Source organism: Zalophus californianus, chromosome 13 (assembly GCF_009762305.2).
Source record: "Zalophus californianus isolate mZalCal1 chromosome 13, mZalCal1.pri.v2, whole genome shotgun sequence".
Taxonomy (NCBI): Eukaryota; Metazoa; Chordata; class Mammalia; order Carnivora; family Otariidae; genus Zalophus; species Zalophus californianus.
This window is the reverse complement of record NC_045607.1, coordinates 38,610,835-38,636,625: the sequence shown is the minus strand read 5'-3', so window position 1 is coordinate 38,636,625 and position 25,791 is coordinate 38,610,835. Positions and strand designations below refer to the sequence as shown.

The following is a 25,791-nucleotide window of genomic DNA, read 5'->3' as shown; positions in this document are numbered from 1 at the left end:
GAGAGGGAAGACGTAAAACAAGGATTATCAGTAGCAGTACATGAGCGCTTTCTTCAACAAGGAGAAAATGATGAAGGCAGGTCGGCAGAAGTGGATAATGAATAAAGAGGAAGAATGAGAAATAGGTTGGAAAGATAAGCTGGTGCTGGACTGTGAGCTTTTTACCACCACATAAATTGGGAATGACTAGAGACTCTATATAGGGAAGTGACATGCCCACAGCTGTTTTTCAGGAAGTAAAATGGGGCTGTTGTTATGGAAATTGGAAAAAGTAAGAGAGGCTAGTTAGGAGATCACCTAGTTCAAGTGAGACAGGAGAATTCCATGGAGTATCTCTTCCCGAATACAGGGGGCCCATCATTACCACAAGCACAACCATGAAAGGGCCACACCTTGGCTGCCAGAGTCTCAATGCAAGTGGGAATTATCTTTCCATAAATATGTCCATCAATGTTGGTCAAGTGAACCGTATTCATCATAAACAAGAATCAAAATAGGGTATATATTAGTGGGCAAAACTGTACCGACACAATCCTGATCAAATAGGCCACCGTCAGGGCCAAGGACACCAGAGTCCCCTATGCCAACGGTCATACAGCCACTATTGCTCGGTCAAGGCCAGAAGCACAATGACTGGGACAGAGTACGTTTCTAAATGACAGACACGCTCACGTATCAGACAAATTGGCAGCCATTTCGTCATGGCATCAAAGCTTTTCTCACCTCTGGTTTGGATCATTCTGATGACATTGCCCACATACTCATACAGGATGACCAAATTACACTGAGCAATGTCGATGCCTTCATCAGCAACTGAGGTGGCAATCAGGATCTTTTTATCTCCATCGGTTCTGAACGCATCCAGTGCACACTTCTGTGCTGGGAGCGTCATTCCTGTATCAGAGTTGGAGGGCATTCATTATACAACTCACCAAAGACGGAACTTTGCCCTCGAAAAATAACCAATAATTATGGAATGCTTACTATGTGCCCAATACCGTGATAAGTGCTTTATATTCATGACGTCAAAACAACCCTAGGCAGTAAGGCCTATTCCTAGCCTTGTTTTAGAGAGGACATTATGATGGTGTTCAACAATTTGGACTCTGCCACAAGACTACCTGAGTTCAAATCCCAGCTGTGGTACTAACCAGCTGTGTGACTTCAGTCATGTTATCTCAAAACAGATACTGATTTTTAAAAAAAAAAACTATCAACAACTATCAACAATTAATAGTTTCTTTGCAAAACTATTCATCACAATGCCTTTGCATGTGTATAGGACTTTATAGCTGGCAAAACAGTTTCACAACTACTTACTGGAACTTCACAAAGCCCTTTTAGGCTGATGTGGCAAGTGTTATAGTCCCCCTTTACAGATGAAGAACTTGAGGTTTTGAAAGTATGATAAACTGACAGGCTAGTTAGTGGGAGAACCAGGCCTTGAATTTAAGTCTGAGACCCTAACAGTGTGCAGTTCTCAGCCAGTGATACACTGAGAAGAGAAAAGAATTTCAGTGGTTTCCACCTCCAAGTTAATAGACTTTATAAAAGTTCTAATTTTTTCCAGTACACTGGCAGCCAAAATCTTCAGGTATATTTTGTTAAGGCCAAAACAATTTCTTTTTACCATCCTCTTCAACTGAACGATGGCATGCCCAAGACAGACACCATACTTCATGAATTTCTAAACTTACTCATCCACTTGTTCATCAAACATTTATTCAGCAATTATAGTTTGTCAGATAAAAATACATGGTTAAAAGGTCCATTTTTATCTACAAGGATCTCATGGAAGAAGGATATCAATAGGAAGCTATAATCCAAGGTGATGAGCAATGGGATGGAGGCAGAATTGCATCTATGGGACAGGGAGGAGAGACACCTCTACCAGTCTTGGGAGGTTGGGGAAGGCTCTTTTGCAGAAACTCAATAACTGGTAAGTTTCTAAATAAATGTGGATGGATGGATGGATGATGGATGGATAGGTGATGGATGGATGGATGGATAAATGAACAAACAAGAAAATGTCTTGAGTGCTGAGTTGTAAAGAAATAACAAAGTTTGAAAATCAACTCATGTTAGAGTCAGACTGCAGAGAAGTTTGAATCCCAACTACAATAATGTGGCATTGGACTTCATTTGGTAAGCTAAATTTTCGAAATCTGAATATACCTTTTAGATTCATGAAGTTTAAAATTTGCATAAGGGGAAAGTGCAAGAGTGATGACTGAGGACTGACAGGATGGAGACTGCTTATTCTACACAAACTAAACAGGAGGAGCAGAGTGAGGATCTGTCCCGGCTGGTCCCTGAGGGGTGGGGGGCACAGCTCTGAGAATGTCAGCTGGGGGCCGGCCACCCAGGGGTCCTGCTGGAGGATTACAGAGACAGCCCTTCATGCTTCAGCCGCTGTAGCTGGATTTCAGGACTGTGTGCTTGAACTTTTTTTTTAATTAAAAATATATATATTACACATAAAAGCATCTATAGCTTAAAAAAAAATAAAATGGAAACAGAACAGTTTTATTTCCAGCTAATCTTAATCTACTGATTGAGAATTGGAGAAAAAGAGTGACGTGCTCAAACAATATTTTTAAAAATAACTTTGGTTTTGTCTGTAGGACCTATGGGAAGAGATGTCTACAAGTTTTTGTCTTCGAACATTGTGATGGCTTTCGGATGTGTCAATGTGGCTAGGCTGAACTACAGTACCCAGTTATTGATCTAGGTGCTTCTGTGAAGGGAATTCGCAGATGTAATTGAAGTTCCTAATCACTAAACATTTAAGTTACAAAAGGGATTTCATCCTCAGTTGACCTGACATAATCAATTGACCCTCTGAAAGAAGGCTTAGGCATTAGTCCCCGAGCTCAGAGACTCCAAACAGCTCATGCCTGTGAGGTTCAGGCCTGCTCCTGACCACCTGCCCTATGGATTTCAGATTCACTTTGCCAGTCCAGTTGTGCATGCTAATTCCCAAATCCCTATGAGTTTGTGTGTGTTTGTGTACACACACACATAAACAACATATAGGTATATATGTATGTGTGTATAATCTCTTACTGGTTTTACTTCTCTAGTTGAGCCTGACTGACACAAGCATTAAAAAAGAGCTTGAATATATTATAAATATTCTTATAGATACAGTATCCTAACTCTAATTCACTATATATAGTACCTGTGTTGTGACTTGTTTTGCCACGTCCAGTCAATATGCCAGGTTTTAGAAAGCTGAGTTCAGAACTTTCTTCAATCCATTTCTTCAAAGCCTGAAAGTCAAAAGCAATTATCAGTTGGACACTATCTGTAGAACACATTTGTGTAACTATTAATTCAATGCTGATATATTGCAAGAAGAAAAAAAAACTTTAAGTTAGTAAACAGTTCAGTCAGTTGTCTGACTGACAAACCTGAGAATAAAAGCTTTTTGGAATTGAATTCTATGCAATAATTAACTATAATGGTTCAGATCTTTGTGATCTGATACAATTTAATCTCTAAGACATTATTTAAATGAAAAAAGCAACGTTCGGAATAGTGAGTGTATAGAACTAATAAGTGAGTTTTAGCAAGATCTCAGGACATAAGATCAATATACAGAAATCAATTGTATTTCTATTCACCAGCAACAAGCAACTGCAAGTACAATTTATAATAGCATTAAAAAATTGACACTTAGGTATAAGCCTAATAAAATATGTGCAGAATCTGTACGCCAAAACGACAAAACAGTGATAAAAGAAACCAAAGATTGTTAGGTGGCCTCTCGGTTGGCTCCCAGTAATCTCCACCTGCTGGTCTTCAGATCCCTGTGTAATCCCCTCCCTTCAAGTGTGACCTGCTTCTAATGAATAAAAAATGGAAGACATGCTCACTTCCAAGTCGAAGTTACGAAATGACTTTGACCTCTATATTAGGCATACTCTCTCAATCTCTCTTGAATCACTCACTCTAGAGGAGGCCGGCTGCCATGCTCTGAGGCAGCCCTGTGAAGAGGCCCACATGAGTGAGCTCAGAAGCACATCTTCTGAGGCCTGCAAATAGCCAGGGAGGTATGGTTGGAAGTTAAACCTTTCAAGTAGAGTCCGAGATGACTAGAGCCTGGGGAGAGATCCTGAGTCAGAAACATCCAGCTAAGTTGTTTCCAGATTCCTGATCCAGAGATATTGCAAGAGAAGAGTTTGTTGTTTCCAGCCACTAAGTTTTGAGGTAATTTGTTATCAGCAATAGGTAACTTATACAGAAACTATATAAATGAAAAGAGAGAGATATACTATGGTCATGGATTGGAAGACTCCATATTGTTAAGATGTCACTTTTCCCCAGTTTTATCTATTGATTCAATGCAATCCCAAACAAAATCCCAGCAGAATTTTTCATATATGTGAGTGAGCTGATTCTAAAATATAAATGGAAAGGCAAAGGAGGATAGCTAAAATAATTTTGAAAAAAGGAAAAAAGTTAGAGGACTCACACCATAAAGCTAATCAAGACAGTATGGGAAGGGTGAAAGGGTGGATGGATAGAGATGAATAGAACAGAAGAGAGAATCCAGAAATAGACCTCCATAAATAGAGCCAACTGATTTTTCAAAAAGTTACAAAGGCAATTCAATGGAGAAAGGACATTCTTTTCAACATATAGTCCTGCAGCAACTGGATATCCACATACAAAAAGAAAAAAAAGCATCTTAATTCGTAACTCAAAATGGATTGTAGACCTAATTATAAATTGCAGAACTATAAAACTTCGAGAAGATAACAAAGAAAATCTTGGTGATCTTGGGTAAGCAAAGGGTTCTTATATACAATACCAAAAGCACAATCCCCCAAAAGAAAAAATTGTTAAAATAGACTTTATGAAAAGTTAAAATTTTTAATCAGTAAAAGATACTGTTCAGAGAATTAAAAAACCAGAAGAAAATATTTACAAGTCACATTTCGGACAGAGGACTTTTGTCAGACTATATAAAAAACTTTTTAAACACTCAACAATAACATGGTAAACAACTCAATCAAATCCTATTTTAAAATGGGCAAAAGATGTGAACGGACACTTCACCAAAGAAGATATATGGATGGCTACTAAGTTTATGAAAAATGCTCAACTGCACTAGCTGAAATGCAAATATAGTAAAATGAATTTTCAAACCCTAGGGAGATACCATTACTTGCTCAGAGAATGGCTAAAATTTTTTTCAATTGACAAAAAAATTTTAAAAGTATGAAGTCCTTGTTCTACAGGTACAAAGACTTGCTATAAACCAGAGTGATGAAAACAGTGAAGTATTTGTATAAAGATAAACCAAGAGATAATCAGAACAGAATAAACAGCCTAGAAATAGACCCACACATATTTGGGTTGGTGCCTGACTGCAGAGCAGTGAGGAAAGGGCAGTCTTTTCAGTAAAATGGTACTGGGTCGATTTGGTATCCACAAGAAGGAAGAAGCTTACATCCACAAGTGCTCTGGTTTTCACAAAGAGGATGGTTCTACTCTCTGGGTTTAAGTGGTACTCCTCTTGCAAGATGAAGGAGAGATCTTGGAGTTTAGGGTTCTCATTGCTGGGATCCATGGAAACACTTTCCAGTTCCTCCAGCCTTTCTGCAAAAGAGGAACATTCTATAAATGGCTTATAAATTCTACAAATTTAGAACACACTGTGACCTTTAGCTATACTTCAGTTAATCTCTCAATCTTTGACCAGAATTCCAAGAGTAATAACCACTGCTTTAATGCATACATTAAATGCAGCAATAAATGCATACTTATTTTTCCCCAAACAGTTGGGTGCTCAATGCATAGCAGCACACCACTGGGCTACATTTATGTATACTAAATACTTTGATATAGTCCAAATCAATTTATTAGCAGTAATTACCTTTGGGAAAAGAATTTTGAGAGAGGTAGAAGGACTTACTTTTTATTTCAAATCTTCCTATATACTTCTTGATACAAGAGCAGTAGGATTATGGGCCAACTTGGTTTTCTTCTATATATAAATTTATATATAGTATATATAAATTATAATCTCTCTAAATCATTAAAACACTTTTTTTATACCTTTAAAGCATGGGAAAATTACTAAAAGTTGAACCAAAAAAAATGCCACTAGCTCTCAACCATGAGAGACTCCGGACTTCGGGAAACAAACTGAGGGTTGCAGAAGGGATACAGGGGGGCGAGGAGGGGGGCAGGGTAACTGAGTGATGGGCATTAAGGAGGGCACATGATCTGATGAGCACTCGGTGTTATACGCAACTAATGAATCAAAAACTAATGATGTACTATATGTTGGCTAACTGAACTTTAAAAAGTCTCTTATAGATTAAAAAAAAATGCCACTACCTATTATAATTTCTATGGGATGTATCCTTTGCAAATCTTGTTTTTCCTTTTTCAAAATAAGAAATAGTGTAAATAGCATATTTTTTCCATAAGTACCAGATTTCACTGAAGCTTAATAGTCCTGCTGTCTATAATTATCTTCTTAAGCCCATGACAACTCCCTGAGCATCACCGTACACTAAATATAATATGAGTCTCCTGCCACTGGAGTCACCAGGGTTCCAGTGGCTTCTTCCTCTAGAAACACCACCCACCTTCGAATCTCTGAGTGAGATGCTGCTCAATCTCATCAAATCCTGCAGCTCGGACATCAGTGAAGAAGTCTTTCAAGTAATCCAGAGCATCTTTCATCCGTGCATGCTCATTGATAATGAGGGCATCATTATATTTCTGTTTAGAATGAAAACTGAGTTTCAGTGTTTCCAAGGTCTAATGCACCTGCTGTACTGAAATTCAACTAGCTGTACATAGCATGGAATTAATTTTTAAAATAAGCTCTTCTTAAATCTATCCCAACTTAGTTTTTTAAGATGAGTGGTTTCTAATGGTACTGCAATAAAACCTTTGAACTAAATACTATTTAAAAAATCTTAATTAGCTAGAATCATTAATTAATTAGGATCATTTTGGAGTCTAGAATTACACCTCAGAAGAGAAAGAGAAAATTACAAGAAAAATGCATGTCAAAGATTAAAAAGCAAAAAACAAAAGCAAATCAACATCCGCATCAACTTGCCTCGTGATTCAGACATTCGACTTAATCTCCTCATACATCCAGAGCCATCAGTGAATTGCAGTGGCACCTGTTCAGAATGATGGCACTGACCACCTACCCCAAATATGCAACTAAGTTCATTAAAATTCTTTTTTTTAAAGATTTTATTTATTTATTTGAGAAAGAGAGAATGAGAGATGGAGAGCATGAGAGGGAAGAAGGTCAGAGGGAGAAGCAGACTCCCCGCTGAGCAGGAAACCCAACGCGGGACTCGATCCTGGGACTCCATCTTGGGACTCCAGGATCATGACCTTAGCCGAAGGCAGTCGCTTAACCAACTGAGCTACCCAGGCGCCCTAAGTTCATTAAAATTCTATAAATCCATGCTGACTGAGTGCATTTTTAAATACTTTCAACAGCATGATAAGCGGAGGTGATGGTTGTTGTTTCTTAACTTCTTGGTTAATCAGAAAACAACCAAAGACCCTAGGTTTCTGAGTGTGTGGCTTTGCCAAAGGTAAGAAAACACATGCTTCAAGATAAGGCAACAGAAGTCACTTACTGAATTTTCAAGATGACTGTCACCAATCACATATCTACAATCATGTTCATCATCCCCCAAATTTTTCTGATTGTGTCAATCATGGGAATGCTAGAGGCACATGATATAGAACACCAGCATCTGTTTCTATCCTGTGGCTGCTACTATGACGTTTCAGTAAGCTGACAGAGAAGATGCTGAATGGGATAACTTTAAAGTTTGCTTCATAGGAACCCCTCGGAAAGTTCCTAAGTGAGCTCCTGGAACAAGGTGAAAAGTTGATGTTCTCTTGGCTCCCAGAGCAAAGCTCCCAACAGGTACTACAACTAAAATATGTCGCTGCAAAGAAGCCACATACCCGCAAATGGGAAGTGTACAAATACAGGGCTTTACAAATCCTGCTCTCTTCATCTTTGTCGGGCAACAGAAACACCATGCATGCTTTCTGAACAGAAACGATCCATTGTTCATATTTCTGTGTTCCAAAATTCCTATTTTGAATTTGAGATACACTTTCTGGGGGGAGAAAAAAAAGTTTTTCATTGTGCTATAGATCAGTCATTTAAAGTTCTAAGCATGCCTCACCCTCAAATTTTCTTTCTTACTCTCTGTAAGCAGAGTATTCCTCCTAAAACAGTCGGTTTGCAGCAGTAGTGAATCTGTGTCGGCACGTGATTCCTTACTGAATACTTTGCACCAAGAATCAAAGTGTCTTACACTCAAATTCATTTCATTTTCACAGACCTCTGAGGTGGATGTTATATTTTACAGGTGAGGAAACCAAAGCTCAGAAAAGCAAAGTAATTTACCCAAAGTGACAGAGCTAGCATGTGGGGGGAGTGCAGGAATGCGGATCCAGGAGTGTCTGATACTGAAGGCTTTGCCAGCTCTGTGAGCTGACGGCCAAAGCAGCCCAGAGGCAAAATGATGGACATGAAAATATCTAACTTTGCCTCTAACAATAAAGCAGTGAATAAAAATAATAGGTCTCATGAGCTTCATCAGGAAGATATTTAAAAGCAAGAGAGAGAGAACTCAACACACTCTCTTCTACCTTGCTACGAACTTAAGCTGTCTGATCTCCACAGCACCATTTGCAGGGCCGAGCAAAAAACAGGCACTCAAAAGATGCTCGTCGTGGATGCTTCTGTTTGTGTGCATGTTCTAAGCTACGCCTCAGTTGCTCGGTCCAAAAATTGAGCATCAGCTGTGGTCCAGGCTGTGTGCAGGGTGCTGGCAGTAAAAGGATGCAGAAGACAGAATAAGCCTATTCTCAAGCAGCTCAGATCTCCAGGGTTCCCTGGGAAGAGCACAGTTTAGTAAAACTCACAGGCAAGAGCTATATTTCTGGGTTAAATTGCTCCTCTCACCCATTCATGTTTAGCTGGAGGAACAAAGGAGGCTATTCAGACAAGTAGCATTGACATGCTTCTTTTCCAGCTCCAACTACAAACAAGGTGGTCAGCAGTAAACCAGATGAATTAACAAGTATTTCTTGAATGTGAGTAGGTATAAAAATGAGCTAAGCAATCTGGAAATGAACAGCTGACAGGATGTAGACTGGGGAAAAGGTGGAGGTAGGGAATTAGAAGTGGGAGGAATAAGAAGGTAGAAATTCATGTCTCTCCACCCTTCTGCTACCTCCCTAGTTCAGACTACATTATAATGTTCCTGGAAAATATGACGGCCTCCTAACTGGTCTCCCTACTTCTTGCCTTGGTCCCTCCAATCCACTGCCCACTCAGCCACTAGAGAGAGAGTTTCCAAAATTGCAGATGAAATACTTTGCTACCCCACCACTTAAACGCCTTCAGTGGATTCCTCTAGCCAAAATCCTACCCAGCTCTCAGGATCCTCTGTGATCTAGCTTCTGATTCTCATCTCCAGCTGCTCTGCTTCCTGCATTTGACAGGACTAATGGAAGTCCTCATACCCTCTCTGCTTTCCTGGCCTTTGCACATGGTGTTCCCTCTGCCTGAAACACACCGGATCACCACCACCCACGTACCCTTATCCCGTTGTTTTATTATTCCTTATCTAACTTTGGCTTTATTGTTGTTCTGGAAATGCCGCAAGGGCAGGAGCTGTATCTCAGGGTCCATGCTATTGCCCCATCAGCTAGCACACTGCCGAGCACCAAGTGGTTGACAAGTGAATGAACATGTTCAAGGAACCCTAAATCAAAGGATTCGAGTAGGGAAGGAGTGGAAGGTAAAACTGGAAAGAAAAGTAGAACCAGATTGTGCAGGTAGGGCCCAGACTGGCAGGTTAGAGGCTTAGAGAGCTTTGCTTGTAAGGCAGATTCAAGCAGGATACTGACATGATAAAACTGGTATTTCAGAAAGACCAACCAGGTAACAGGGGGCCAAATGGAAAAGTGAGTGGGGGTGGGCAAACCAGCCAGACAGCAGTCAGCCTAAGTCCTAAATCAAGCTGTGAAAGAAGAGGAGAAGAGAAAAAGCAAAATAAGCGTGAGGAAAGGTGAATTCACAAATTCAACATCTCCAAAGCTGCTCCTAGTTCAGGAACCAGCACTCCCCACTGGTAAATCAACAAGTGTGCAAGCCAGAAGCTGGTGCAAGTCACCCTCACTTCCACCCAAAGCCTGCTGGCCATGAAATCTGAACACTTCCTGTTTGCAGCGCTCAGCACGAGCCTCCTCCCTCCATCAGCCTGTCTTGACTGCCTCTGGCCCTCTTTGTTCACTAGTAACCTTATCACATCGCGAATCAGTTTAAAATCTTCAGATGCTTCCCCCTGCTTTTAGGACAAAGCCCTTCCTGGTCTGGGCCCTGCCTCTCTAGCGTCACTCCTCTCTACTACTCATGCATTGGGAATACCACGAAATGCTTGCAATTCCTAAAACCTTTTCTTCCGTCAATGCCTGATGCCTTTTCAACTCACCATGGTTGTCTCTCCTTAGCTTGGCTGACTTCAAGACTGCCTCAGGCACCACCCCACCCCAGGAAGCTTCCCTGCAGCTCATTCCAGGCCAAAGTTCCCACGTGCTCTCAAGGCATCCAGGCCGTACCTCTGCCCTGCTGTGTGGAAGCTACTCACATCTGATTCTCATTATTGACTGTGAGTTCCCTGAGGTTGGGACTATGTCTTTAACCTTGTCCTTTCCATTAGCTGGCACAATGAGTATCTGGTGAATGAATGAAAGAACAAAAGAGAGAACAGAACTTGGAAACTTCATGAGAGAGTCTCAAAAGAAGAAAGAATCGAAGATCACTGCCCGTTTCAATCTGAGCCATCAGGGAAATGGTGGTTTCATTCATATAAACGGGGAAGTTAGAACTTAGAACTTTTCAAATTAGAAAGCTAATTTGAAAGCCATGAACTGATTTAAATATGGTATTGTTCAGGTATGTATGTCCAGAGATTTACTTTGAATTTAAAAAGAAAAAAAAAAAAGGAAAAGAGACTAAAGGAGGACTTACAGGTTTCCTGAATAACCTATAATCAGGAAGGTTAACCTCTTGATACGGTCTTGACCCTGTCTGAACTGCAGAGAATGCAAAAAGACACTAGTGAACAATATACGGTTATTCCTAAATGGAGAGAATACAAAATGAGATTTATCTCACCCAGAGTTACGGTACCGAGTTCGTCAAAGATATTCTTTGCCAGACTCTCTGTCTCCCTCATCAGCTGTGATATGATGCATTTAAATCTGTCAGTAGTCCGTGATTCCACTTTCCTGAAAACTAAAGCCATCAAAACAAAGTGAGTATTTTTCAGGAAGAACACATCATAGTTCAAAGCAGGCATCTGCACACCTTTCTCTGCCTCTGTTACTTCTGCAAGACCTGAGGCCCCAAGCTCACAGGCTGGTAGTCTAGATGATGTATCAAATGCTCAAAAACCTTGCAAGAGCTCCCGAGTGCTTAATGCACAGATTCTAACATCTCTGGGTTTCACGGTCTGGTTCTAATCCAACTTCTCATTCTGGTTTTCCTGTGACTCAGCATGGAGCCTCTACTCTGACAAGACTGGTATCCATCTTATCTCTGCAAGTACAACACTTTTTAACCCTCTCTTCTTTGATTTTCTCCTTTCCCACCCAACCCCCAGAAGTACTCACACTGTTCCTAAAATTCATTATTGCATTGTTTCTGCAGAAACTTAATAACTGTCTACCACGTGGCACGTTCTGGTGATAAACAGTTGAAAAGAACACAGTCTGTGCTCCAGAGAGGTCTGTGTTCTCAGGGGAGAGAAAGGTACATCAGCCAAATAACCATAGTAAAGTGCCATAACGTAAGTATGTGCCAGGTGTCACGGGGCACAAGGAAGAAAATTTCTAATTCTTCCAAAGGAGGAAATGCTGGGGGTAACTAGGGGGAGAGGAATGGAGGAAGCAAAGATGCACTTGAGGAGCCCAGAGGAATGCAGCACGATTAGACTTATAGGAGGGGGCGATGAGGTACAGAGGGCAGAGGGGACTGGATTCCAAAGAAGTTTGTACTTGATACTAAAGTTTAGATTGGGTACCTTCCCTAAACTCCTTACAGGCAACTCCCAGGAAGGAACTGAACTGCCTCTCCCTGGCTATTTAATGTGTGTTTGCTATGCATTATACAGTCATACACTATCCCCAGAGCAAGGATGAAGGCATATATGTCTCCTCTTCTGCTGTCTCTTGCTGGGTTAGTATAGCATTGGAATTTAGTAAACATTTCCTGGTCAATCTTTTTAAAAAATCATATTCTGATCTGCTGAGGAAAAATATGAACTCAGATTAATTTCATTTCAACCTGTATCATCAGATACATTATTCGAATAATGAATGATCACACAGTATCCTCCTCAGGCATGCAACTCAGGAAAGGACTGAGCCCAGCTCTTGGCCATTTACATGCTTTGATTTTCTCATCACGTCTCTCTCATTGTTAGTATCCTTATAAGAACTTTATCAAAAACAAAAAAAGAACTTTATTGAACTGAAGATTAAGAATGTTTGCTTTCAACAGTCCACACTCTTGAGGTTCACCCATTGCCTGAGGACAGGGTTTGATTGAGGAAAGAGGCATGAAATGTAATTACTTCCCAAGTTTGGGGTTAAATATTTTCTACTAAACAGAAAAGGTAAAAATTCAGTATTCACCCAAATGTCTCTGAACTAGGAAAAGCAGAAGGTAACGAAATTCTAAAGGGCTTGTTTACTGGATTCCACTTACACTTCTGGGGCTTATAAACAATTTCTTCCAATTCCTCCAAGTTGTCTTTGACTGTTGCTATCACTGATGTGTCAAGAGAAGCACACAGTTTGCAGATATATTCCATGGCTTCCATTGTGTTTTTGGCATCCCCAATGCCAACCGAGGCAGTCAGCCCAATGACCTGTGAGGAGCATTCCAAATTGTCAGACATCTGGAAAACAGCATGCCATTTCCACAATTCCCCATGCAACCCTTTCCTGCTAAAGTAGGGGTGTTTGTTTGTTTGTTTGTTTGTTTTACTAATTAAAGAGTAAGAAAACTAATTTTTTTCCCTGATATTCTCTATGACATTGCAAATGGAAATGTCCCCATTAGGCAAAGCAATGAATAGATGCAGGAGTCACAACTTATCAAATGAACACGAATTAGCAAAGAAACCAAGAGCAAAAACCCTTTCAAGGCAGGACTTCTTTCTTCTCTACCCTTGTGTCCCCCATGATGTGCAGAGCAACATACTAAAAGGAAAGGGACCAAATCAGACACAACTCCATTCTAAATGCAACCATGTCACACTGGCTGTGGATTCTTGGACAAGTATCTTCAGCTCTCTTTAAAGTTGGGAAACAATAGCTATTTAAAATGGTAGGTGTGTGAATTCAGTAAGATAACATTTGTAAAAAAAAAAAATTAGCTTAATGGTCACCTAATAATTTATGTCTTACTTGAATAGCCATTCAGTAAACTGAATAATTGACTCATTAGCAAGGAATCTAATCAACCACCAATTTTTTTTCTAGAAGAAGAAGCTGTAAGAAATGTGACTGCTACTGAATTTTGTCTATGGGTACCATACTGCATTTCTTCTAACCTATGCTTCCTAAACAGGTAGTTAGTAGGGCTAGAGAACTTTAGGTACTGTGATATTGGTATACCATAAATTCATGGTTTCCAACCTCATCTGGATCCTTAATGTAACCAAGAAATTCTTCTATATATTCCTTAGTTCTCTCATTTCAAATTCTCTCCATGTATCTTGAGCTCCATCCCCCATTCCTATCTTGATTATTCTCAGCAAATAATCTATCTTCCTCTCCTGCACATAAGAGAAGAGAGAGATTAAATGCCAGGGATTCCCTACCTTTCCTGTCCCCATCTAAGAACTACTCTCTGTCTTGACTCTTCTCACACCCTCACCTCTGATGACACCAAAACTGGTGTCCCATCTGCTCTCCTCTACTAATGCAAATTCCTGCCTACTTATCCCATACCCTCTGGTCTCTCCTAGCATCTTGTTCTATCGACCATTCCCTCTATCCCACTCTGCCTCACCTACTGCTATTTACCACTTCACATTCTACACTCAAATGCTATGGAAGACCTTCAGGACTCTCGGGCACACCATGTTCTCTCATACCTCTGTGCCTCTGGACACACAGTAGCGGTCCCTGAAAACCACCCAGTTATCTACCTTGTACATTCTTGTTAGTTTTTACCTAACTTCTGTTGGGTTTTGGCTTACTTTCACAGCACACTTACGAGTTTTCACTTCTGTTCTGACTACGCCTTGTACCCGTCTCCATAGTGTGCCATCACCATATATTATGACATAATTCTTACATGTCTGGCTCCCCATGAAACTTCAACTGTTTGAGGTTTATGTCTTTTTATATTTGTATCCCCAGTGCCTAGCACAGTGGATAACACAGGGGGGCACCTAATGCATATTTGTTAAGTGAATAAGTGAATGAACAAATAAAAATTAATCAATGAACCTATACAATATGGACTTAGGACCGGAAAAGAACATCCTCAGTGTGGTCAGTAGAGTAAGTAAATAGGATTTAAGAAGGTTATAGCTCTTCTGAGGAATCCACCTGACTCTGGAGATACCTGAGGCAGTAGGTCTGAAGATCCTCCAAGTTTCTGATCTAGATAATTAAACATGATCATATTGTAAGGATGGTGTTTACTGGTGTTGTGACATTCATCAAATATCATCAAAGTAAAGACAGAGAGTGATGGAAGAGTCCCATTTCTAAGGTTATTCACAAGAATCTGTGGAGTGAAAATGATGATGTCATTGTTCTCAACAATCTGTTCCACTAAGATATTCTCAGATGTTGCTCCAGAAACACCTGCAACTTTGTACCTGGGAAATGACAGAAATTCCCTATTACCAACCATGATGTGAATGAGGAACCATAAAGACATGAAACACTAGGTCAGAGCAACTGAGAACTTAACTCTTAACTGGTTAAGGTCTCCCTAACTCCAAAAGGAATATATGGGAGACAAGTGCTTAGCACCATACACATAGTAAATGGTCAATAACTGCAAGCCAGCTATAACTGCTAGCAGAGTATGTTAATTCCTTCAAGTCTTAAGAAAGAAAATAGTACTTAAAGGAAAGAGTAATATTAAAGAAGTTATAAATCATTAAAAAGTTAAATGTGTCATTTAAATGTAAAATTGATCTCAAGTCATTTACTTACTCTGCAAGAGCTAACCAAAGGAGTTTAGTATTTCAAGCATACCTAACAAAACAGACTTGCATCCATGAAAAATTAATTACATCTAGATTATATAAAAGCTATATCTATTATAAATTTTTGAATCCTAGCTTTCCAAAATTAAGCTAAGCTGAATACACACCAGTTACATGAAACTAGAGAAAAAGAAATGGAACCAACTGTTATACCTACCCAAGTTTTTCAAAATATTTGGAGAACACGGATTTCTGCTGTTCATACACTGGGAGTTGATTAGCAAAAAAGACAACTTTCCCCTTTTGTCCTTGTGGAAATTTTTTAAGATGATGTTCACATATAAGAAGGGAAACAAGGGTTTTTCCACAACCTTTTAACATACAAAGAAAAAGAAAACATGTAATTGATATTATACTAAAATATTTCTATAGAAAGGTAATTATTTTTGGCTCCCCTAAAACCACTGCACCAACTAATAAACTAGGAATGTCGACAGAATTTATACCAGGACAGAAAAATATCAAGTTACTTCCTAGGTAACATGCAAATAAAATAGTCAAGGCATAAAGCAAGATAAAACAGGGCATTTTTCTTTCCCTCCTCAGGTTCCTTAAAATACCTGGAGACTATATTAATGGGAAAGTTTTCTCAAAAGATATATGGAACAAGGAAAAAATGGAAACTTGCCCATTTTGTCCCAGTGTTCAATACAAGAAAAAAAAGGAAACAAACACAGAAACAAACCATGTAAGTAGTGACAATCAACTTACCAGTAGGAGCACATATTATTGTGTTTTTTCCTTCCTTAGCAGGGAAAGCCAGCTCTAGTTGGTAATTTCTTGGCTTCAGTGGGGTGCAAGTAGGAGAGGCTTATGTAATACAAAAGGAACAAAATTACCAAGTAGTTACAGCTCTGAGGAATCAAGAAAAGAGCTATCTGTCATCAAGTAGACAGGAATTCTGACTTTAGCAAAAAAAAGGGCCTCATTTAAGAAAATTTAGAATCCTTGACTCTTGTTAACCATTCCAGCCTCAGCACTGATGTGAAGAACAAAATTCTCCCTCAGTGACAAAGTCCCAATGGCAAGAATCCTTTGAAAAAGCCACAAAGATTTCTTTCTTAAATAACCTTGGAAGTTTAGTAAGGAGAAACTAAAGCAAGGATGGCCTAATTCAGGGCAAGACAGATGGCCACTGGTTAAAAGGAAATGCTATATGGAACAAAACAACAAATCCCTCCTAGATCTCTGAGAAGCAACAAACTATAAACAATGAATTCCCAGAACAATCTCTTATTGAAGAGCAACCATGCTTTATAATTCTGCAGGCTCTCCCATGGTATCTTCTCTCAATAGGACCAGAAGTTTCAAAAAATAACCAGAGGCTGTTTTTCCACAACAGATAAGCATATAGAATGTTACTGCTAGAAAAGACCTTAGAAGTCATCTATTGACTCCAAACTATTTTAAAGAACAGGAACATCTCTAAAAGGTTAAGTGAGCTCACTAAAGTCCCTTACATGTCAGAAAAGTTTAAAGCAATTTACATTCAGTAATTTTACTCTGAAATGACAAGAAAACTTGTATCATTTGGTCGCAGAAGTAATCTGTAAATCTTCTTGTGGTGTTATCCCCAAATCACACCTTTCTTCGCGCACTACCCAGTATTAATCAGAATGTCTTCCCTGATGTTCTTTTGTAAAAAACTTTTTACTGTGGCTCATTATGAAACTTTCTGGTCCCCTCATGAAAACATGCTTCTAGAAAGACAAGGTGGGCCTTATAACTAAGTTATACAGTGCCTTTGTGTGAAATTAGAAAAAGGAGACCCTCTGGAAGGATACAGCCCACTGTTTGGCAAATAGCACAGGCAGGATCTCGGTCCTCACTCAAACTCAGCTGGGTACATTTGTGCAGTGCACAAACTTCATCAACTTACACTGCAGCCCTGGGATAGTAAAAGGAAAGTGAGCAAGTGACTCATAAATATTAGTGTTTCTTTAGAGAGCAGAGCTGATTTTAGATTTCATAGACACTAAGTTTCTGGGAGGACCCTATGTGCATTTTCAATGTAGACATGCACATATGTTCTTAGTGACAAAAGAAAATAAAAGAGGCTGATGATGATAGCTTTGGAAGAGAGAGAATAATATGTTTTAATTATAGAAAAAGTATCTATTTTAATATAAATTATCTTTTCTTTAAAAAAGATAAATGACCTTTTCTTACATTTCCTTTAAAACCCTTTCATAACACTATGACTTCAGGCACTGCAGGCCATGTCCCCACACAAAATACCCAAAGAATACCATTATGGAAAAGAACAGTGCTGGGTACCTGAAGGTGGAGATGAGTTCTGACTAAGATTCTGGCATTCTGGTTCTTCCTTATAGAAAATCTGTATGTCAGAAGTTTCTATTTCATCATCCTCAAGAACTTTCGGTTCAGCATTTTTTGCATCTGTATGAGACCAAAAAACATCTTAGAATCTTGATCTAATCTGATGATTGTCTCAACAGCACAAGTCCTACAAAGAGGTCATAATCCTAAAATTTTCAACTCCATTAAGATTTCTCACAACCACTCCCTTCACCTTCTAAAACAATGAAAAGAATCTTTTTGAGTGTGATGTCTCAATTTGGAGTCTGAACTTCAATGTCATTTAGGACTTTATTATTCAAGTGTGGCACATGGGCCAGCAACTTCCAGAGCTTGTTAGAAATGCAGGCTGTGTCCCTACTAAGTCAGAATCTGCATTTTAACAAAATCCCCAGGTGATTCTCACACTCAGTAAAGAAGAGAAGCACCACTTAGCAGACATTTATGGCTTCCATTCCTGACTTAACCCAGGAAATCAGATGGGTATTTATATAGACATTTTCTAGAACAACTTGTGATGTAAAGAAGCCTAGGACAAGTGAAGACCATGCAGTTAGTTTACCAAACTCAGACTTTAAAACAATGCTCTGAGCAGAGGTTAGCTTCAGGAAATCACATGATGGCACAGATATTCCTTTTTCAATCCTGCTCTGGCTTAGTTCCCGATGGTTCAGGCAAGAGAAGTAGGCTATGTCTATTATGATTCTACTCTGAAAAGGGGGCAAGTCCTGGAGTTTGAACCTTTCACTCTAGAATTTTAAAGCTATTTCTCTGATAATCCAAACCCAGAGAGTGAGCTCAGATTCTGCCTTCCCCAAATCCTTTGGACCAGATGGGCTAATTCTGGATGAGAACAGTTTGCCCTGGTCCATTTTAGGGGTTACACACAACTGAATTACTTCTGTAGGCAAGTAGCCACTTGCTTCCCAGAACTCAGTTTCATACTGCCCTCTCACTAGAGATGGGGCCATGGGTCTCTGAAGGGCAAAATGTCTCTAACAGTGAGTGAAGGACAGGTAGGAATGAAAGAGGCCCTAAGTAGAACTATGAGAAAGGTAGAACATGTTTTCAGACCCTCCCAACATTTCAGAGCTCTTCCCTGGAATATCCTACCTTTGTCCACAATCCACAGTTGACTGAACTTGTTCTCGTCTATCTCCAAAGCAAGTTTCAAAGTTTTGGGCCAGTTTTCCTTGTCTGATCTGAGAAGGCATTCAACCATTTTCTCCGCACCTGCCATCAGCCCCTTGTTGGAACAAACCTAAGCAAGACAACTGCAGTTGATCAATCAATCATTTTAAAAGTCTTCCTTTTATGAGTTTTTATTGAAGAAATATCAATTCAAGCACTGATTTAAAATAATTGTATACTATGGTTCAATGGGTCTTATTCATGACCATTTTTGCCCCATCCAACACTGTCTTTTAAGACACCCTTTCCTTTGTCTTTACACATGGCATTGCTATGTCAAGCCAGGTGTTTTCACATCCTCTGAGACCTTATATGTATCATCCTCAGCAATATTAGGAAACAATCCATTTGACAACCATTCATAATATGGATATATTGGCATGGAGAGATATTTGGAAGAATGTAACAAAATATTAACAAAATATTAACAAAAATATTCAGGATAATGGGACCTATGTGGTTTTTATTATTCATCATAACTAAAAATTATTGAGCACTTGTTATTATGTGCCAGGCATATGTAACCACTTTACATATATTATCTCATTTAATCCCTCTAAAAATATCATGTTAATAAGGTACTATTATTATTTCCATTTTACATGAAGAAACAGGTTTAGAGAAACTAACCTGCCTAAGATCATACTACTAGTAAATGGCTGAACTAGGATTCTAACAAAATTTGTGTGCAGAGCCTGAATGCTCAACCATGAGAGTCTATAGCTTTTGTTCTTTTTATTTGCTAAAGTGTTCAACTTAAAATTTGCATAAAACATTATTCACAAAAGTAACAATAATTTTAACTGAAAATAGGGCAAACCTGAAAAAAACTCGTGACATTAAAAATTACTCAATTCACAACTAAAAATACTATTCTAGGTAATTATGCCTTAGATTTAAGGACTTTTGTGGATTTCAATGATCTTTCTCAGGTCTAAATCAGTGGAGAAAATAGAAGACATTTCCCATGTTCAAATTACCTCCCCCCAATTTAGCATTTTATATTAAATTAATTATACTTAATTTTGCTAAATAAATTAATTAAATTACCTGTATAATTTCTTCACATTCCTGACTAATTAAACATTCAGATATTTTAGGAAGGATATCTTTTGGATTAACTGTGGTTTTAAATTCTGGTTGTAAACGCTTTAAAAGCGCTCTATATTCCTCTAGACTTTCAATTTTTTGGAAATCCCAAGTTTCAATGGCTTCATAAAGTCCAGAATAACCTGGAAAGAAAGAAGAAAACAGGGGCTTTTATGAAACCAACTAAAAGATATTTTAAGATTGTTATCATAGGAATCATGTTTGAACGTATAGTAAGAGAACTCAGAAGATATCTGTAAATCACCTCAGTAATTAATGATCTTTCAAAAAGAAAACTCAATATTTATTATAGGCACCCAACATTTTAGGTCCTCTAACAAAGTTTATCATCTCTTAGGAAAAAGCGCTTAGGATAATGTGAAGTCTTACATTTGGTCTTAGTATAAAACTTTCCTTCCAAGTGCCCCATGGACTTCACCTAGAACCTCTGACTTATCTTCCAGTGAGTCAAATCATCATGAAATTATTATCTTCCCAGTGCAAAGTAGCAAAGTGGGTAAAAGGAAATGTAAGTCTTAATTTCTGCCCCTTAGGAAATTAAACTTCTACATTACTCCCAGAAAAGAATATTAAGTATAATGGGAAATATGAGGAGAAAAAAAATTATTTCCAACTATAATAATTCAAGAATGCTTCAATCTAAGTTTCTCAAATAAAATCACCAGATTTGTCTGACTATACAGCCCACATTCTTCTCATTTGGCTATAAAGAGCCTAACAACAAAATGAACACATGGGAGCGCCTGGGTAGCTCAGTCGTTAAGCGTCTGCCTTCGGCTCAGGTCATGATCCCAGGGTCCTGGGATGGAGCCCCACATCGGGCTCCCTGCTCGGCGGGGAGCCTGCTTCTCCCTTTCCCACTGCCCCTGCTTGTGTTCCTGCTCTTGCTATCTCTCTGTCAAATAAATAAATAAAATCTTAAAAAAAAAAAATGAACACATGGGAAGCCACTACCCAACTTAACTACAATTTCCCAATACTTTTGTGGGAGTGTGCCTTCTTTACCCCCACCTTTTCACCTCCCTTTAAAGAGACTACCATCTTAGAAAGCATCTGCCTTCTGCTCAGGTCATGATCCCGGGGTCCTGGGATTGAGTCCCACATGGGGCTCCCTGCTCAGTGGGGAGCCTGCTTCTCCCTCTGCCCCTGCCCCTTCCCCCTGTTTATGTGCATATGTGCACTCTCCCTCTTTCAAATAAACAAAGCATCTAAACATTTTTTAAAAATAATAAAGGCTTTAAAAAAATACATGTTTAGTTTGGCTTGTTTGGAACTTCATAATTACATCCTACTGAATGTAATTTTCTCTGCTTTTTAGAAAGTTTAATATTACATTTCAAAGCTTCAGCTGTGTTGCCATCTGTAGCTGCGTTCATACATTTTCACTGCAGTACAGTGGACCCATCATGTGACTATTACAGAATTTTATCATCCATTTTCTTTTTGAAGGACACTGGGTCGCTTCCAGTTTTGTTTGGTTGGTTGCTTGCTTTTGTTATGACAATTATTCTATGAACATTCTTGTATGTGTACGCTGCAATATATGTGCAAGAGTTTTTCTAGGGCACATGCTTAAGAGTGAAACTGTTGGAAACTGAGGGTTGCTGGAGTGGTGGGGGGTGGGAACAATGGGGTGGCTGGGTGATAGACATTGGGGAGGGTATGTGCTATGGTGAGCGCTGTGAATTGTGCAAGACTGATGAATCACAGACCTGTGGCTCTGAAACAAATAATACATTATATGTTAAAAAAAAAAAAAAAAGAAGGTAGCAGGAGGGGAAGAACGAAGGGGGGGAATCGGAGGGGGAGACGAACCATGAGAGACTATGGACTCTGAGAAACAAACTGAGGGTTCTAGAGGGGAGGGGGTGGAGGGATGGGTTAGCCTGGTGATGGGTATTGAGGAGGGCACGTTCTGCGTGGAGCACTGGGTGTTATGCACAAACAATGAATCATGGAACACTACATCAAAAACTAATGATGTACTGTATGGTGATTAACATAATAAAAAAAAGAGTGAAACTGTTGGACAGGGGGATACAAGAGAGTTAAACTATATTAGATGATGCCAAATTGTTTTTCAAAATAATTGTATTGATTTACACTCTGTATAGTGACACTTAAGATTTCCCATGATTAAATATCCTCTTCAAGCCTTAGCATTGTTGGACTTCCTAAGTTTTGCTATCTAGTAGTTAATAAAATGCTATCTCATTGAGTTCCTAATTCACAATCCCCTAATTGCCATTTGGGCTGAGAATCTTTTCATATGTTTATCAACCTTTCTTACTCCCTATTCTTTATAACGTCAGTTCACACTTTTGCCCTGTAGATGTTTTCTTTTTTGAAAAGATTTTAAAGCCTTTTTAATATATTATAGATATTAATCTTTTTGGTGATTATATATTTTGCAAAGATCCTCTCCCAGTTTGTGCCTTGTTTTTTTCACTTTGTGTTTGACAAACAGATGTTTTTAATTTTAATGTCATCAAATATATCAATTTGTCTTTTATGGATAATGCTTTAGTGTTTGTTTCAGAAATCCTGCCATACACCAAGGTCATAAGATATTATTCTATATTCTTTTCTAAAATTGTTAAAATTTTGCCTTTTAGAATTAAGTCTTTAATTCTTATGAATTGATTTTGTGCGTATGTGTGAATGGAATGAGCTAAGGAAAACAAATTTATTTTACATGGATATGTAATTCAGGGTTTGTTTGGTTTTTAACATTATCCTGTTTATAATGGCCCACTGCAATTTATTAAAAGCCCCTCTGTTCCTAATGATCCTCCTTTCCCAGTGATCTCAAATATATCAGGTTTTCATAAATATATGAGTTTAATTGAAGGCTCTCCATTCTATTTCATTGGTCAGTTGGTCGATGCCAGAACCAACGTTATGCTGTCTCAATGCCTAGCATAGATTTTGCTATTTAGAGGGGGAAACCCCAGCCTACTTAAGTCTTCTTCTTTAGGAATGTCCTGACTATTCTTGGATCATAATTCTTCCACTTACATTTTAAAATCATTTAGAAATTTGTCAAGCACATGAAAAAGCATGTAGGATTATTAAAATTGTATTGAATACAGAAATCAGTGTTGAAAGAGCAGATTTTTATGGCATCAAGTCTTTCCCTGTGTGTGGGTATCTATCTCCACTTAGATAGGACTTCTTTAATATCTTTCAATAACATTTTATCATTTTCTCCATTTGGACTTTACACATTGTTTGCTACATTTTTCCTAAATATATTACAACTTTTGTAACTATTCTAAGTGGTATTCCTTTTGGACTACATTTTCTATTTACTTCCAGTGGCTAGAAATGCAGCTAGTTTTTGTGCTTTATTTTTATTACAGTATAATTAACATACAGTGTTGTATTAGTTTCAGGCGTGCAACATAATGCTTGAACAATTCCATACATTGCTCAGTGCTTATTTTGATAAACGTACTCTTGATTCCCTTTATCTGTTTCACCCACCTCCCTACCTACTTCCCTTCTGGCAACCACCAGTTTGTTCCCTATATCTAGGAGTCTATTTTTAATTTGTCTCTTTTTTATTTTGTTCACTTTGTTTCTTAAATTCCCCATATAAGTGAAATCATAATGGTCTTTATCTTTCTCTGACTGATTTATTTCACTTAGCATTATACCCCCTAGAGCCATCCATGTTGTTGCAAATGGCAAGATTTCGTTCTTTTTTTACAGCTGAGTAGTATTCCATTGTATGTATACCACCTCTTTATTCATTCATTTATGGATGGACATTGGGGTTGCTTCCATATCTTGGCTATTGTAAATAATATTGCAATAAACATAGAGGCGCCTGCATCCCGTTGAATTAGTATTTTCGTTCTCTTTGGGTAAATACCCAATAGTGGATCATATGGTAATTCTATTTTTAATATTTGGGGAACCTCCATACTGTTTTCCACAGTGGCTGTAGCAGTTTGCATTTCCACCAACAGTGCACGAGCCTTCTTTTTTCTCCACATCCTCACCAACACGTATTAGTTCGTGTTGGCCATTCTGACAGGTGTGAGGTGTTATATCACTGTGATATCTCAGTATCTCATTGTGGTTCTGATTTGCATTTTCCTGATGATTAGTGACGTTGAGCATCTTTCTGTGTGTCTGTTGGCCATCTGTATGTCTTCTTAGGAGAAATGTCTGTTCATGTCTTCTGCCCATTTTTTAACCAGATCGTTTGATTTTTTGGTGTTGAATTGCAGAAGTTCTTTATGTATTTTGGATATTAACCCCTTACTGGATATGTCATTTGCAAATATTTTCTCCCATTCAGCAGGTTGTTTGTTTTATTGATGGTTTCCTTTGCTGGGCAAAAGCTTTTTATTTGGTGTAGTTCCAATAGTTTAATTTTGGTTTTATTTCCCTTGCCAAAGGAGATAAATCTAGAAAAATGTTTCTATGACTGATGTCAAAGGTATTACTGCCTATGTTTTCTTCTAGGAACTTTATGGCTTCTGGTCTTAAAGTTTTTTAATCCATTCTGAGTTTATTTTTGGGTATGGTGCAGAAATGCAACTAATTTTTGTATACTAATCTTATATCCAATGAACTTGTTAAACTCTCCCAATAATCTCTCTGCAGATTCCTTTGGCTATTTCAGGTAGGCAATTATATTATGTGACTGAAAATAATCTTTACGTTGCATCCAATTAAGAGACATGAGACACATGAGGATAGCTCAAAATTAATAGCATTTCACTTTTACAGCATTCTGAAACAGTCAAATAACATCCTCTGATTCATGAGTAAGAAGAATGAACTAACCTGCATGAACAAGGGCATCCAAAAAGCCACGGAACCAGCCTTCTTCCTGGAGCTCCAATAGGAACTTAAGAAAAAGTGAGGCAGCCTCCATTGTGCCCTTGTTGTTTTTCTCAGCCTGTATATGCTGTACCTCATCTACAAACAGAAGCAAGAGTGGCTCATCAAACTGCACAACCACTAATCACTGGAAGAAAAACCTGAAAAGGGTTGTCAGATTTTCTCAAACGGGGATGGCGACTGTAACAAATCCCAGCAATGGAAGGAACTGCAAGAAAGCAGCAAATTCTTTATTCAGGCAGATGATGCCCATTCTTCATCAACCGACCTTCCCTCCCACCTCCCATCCTCTCTAGAAACTTCTCCTAGTTTGGTGTGGAGTCTGGGAACATACTCCACAGCAATCCTTTAAAAAGGGAGTCTCTTAATGATGTGTGAAAAAGTATCCCCATAACAAAGGAGAAACCACCGTAACACTGAATTAGGTGGAGGAACAAAGCCTTCCTCCAACATCTGGATACTCCCTTCTTCAAAAGTCTGAATTAATTGCAGGACTACACAAGTGTGAGGATAGGACTACTCCATGGCATCCTTAATTACACCAGACTCAGAAAGCAGAGTTAGAAATAAAAAAGATGCTTTCGTGGTCCTCTTTCCAGGTTTTTGCTTAGACAGTACGAAATATGGGAGAAAAGAAAAAGCAAGAGGAGTTAAACAGAACATGAGGCCAGGGAGCAGAATGCTATCCACCAAACTGTTGGTGGTCACACGACTTTGTACACTATCTCCATGTCTGGGGCGGTGATGATCAAATGGTTGCCTACACATGACCTGACATTTGATAGTGTTCCCTTTTCCCCCCTTATTGTCAGTGGAATGTAAATTCCAAGGAATAAGCCAGTTGTCTGGTTAACCGTTGTATCCTCAGAGATTAGAAGAGGACCTTCTAGCACAAAATAGACACTCGACAAAGGTATACTGAATGAATGAAGAAAGGAAGGGATAGCTTCCTTCTCTGCCACGGTCTCTGTCTTGGGAACAATAAAATTAATCATTT

General features: G+C 38.7%; 1 protein-coding gene across 4 annotated transcripts in view; it reads right to left on the bottom strand.

Annotated features, from left to right (window-relative positions):
• DDX58 (DExD/H-box helicase 58) overlaps positions 1–25,791 on the bottom strand; it is a 41,949-nt gene that overhangs the window by 5,494 nt on the left and 10,664 nt on the right. For 3 of the 4 annotated variants that reach the window (XR_003523557.2, XM_027614409.2, XM_027614407.2), the window contains exons 2-15: positions 24,738–24,872; positions 19,878–20,059; positions 18,750–18,897; positions 17,595–17,717; positions 16,029–16,127; positions 15,475–15,628; positions 14,663–14,921; positions 12,791–12,953; positions 11,198–11,317; positions 7,966–8,123; positions 6,606–6,741; positions 5,459–5,607; positions 3,182–3,272; positions 724–894 (exon numbers count right to left, since the gene is read on the bottom strand). Coding sequence is in view for 3 of the 4 variants with exons in the window: in XM_027614409.2 (XP_027470210.2) it covers positions 724–894; positions 3,182–3,272; positions 5,459–5,607; positions 6,606–6,741; positions 7,966–8,123; positions 11,198–11,317; positions 12,791–12,953; positions 14,663–14,921; positions 15,475–15,628; positions 16,029–16,127; positions 17,595–17,717; positions 18,750–18,897; positions 19,878–20,059; positions 24,738–24,872 (2,088 nt within the window). In the remaining variant the exon portion in view is untranslated. Of the gene's footprint in view, positions 1–723; positions 895–3,181; positions 3,273–5,458; positions 5,608–6,605; positions 6,742–7,965; positions 8,124–11,050; positions 11,116–11,197; positions 11,318–12,790; positions 12,954–14,662; positions 14,922–15,474; positions 15,629–16,028; positions 16,128–17,594; positions 17,718–18,749; positions 18,898–19,877; positions 20,060–24,737; positions 24,873–25,791 lie in introns of all 4 variants that reach the window. The other variant, XM_027614408.2, reaches the window with a different exon arrangement.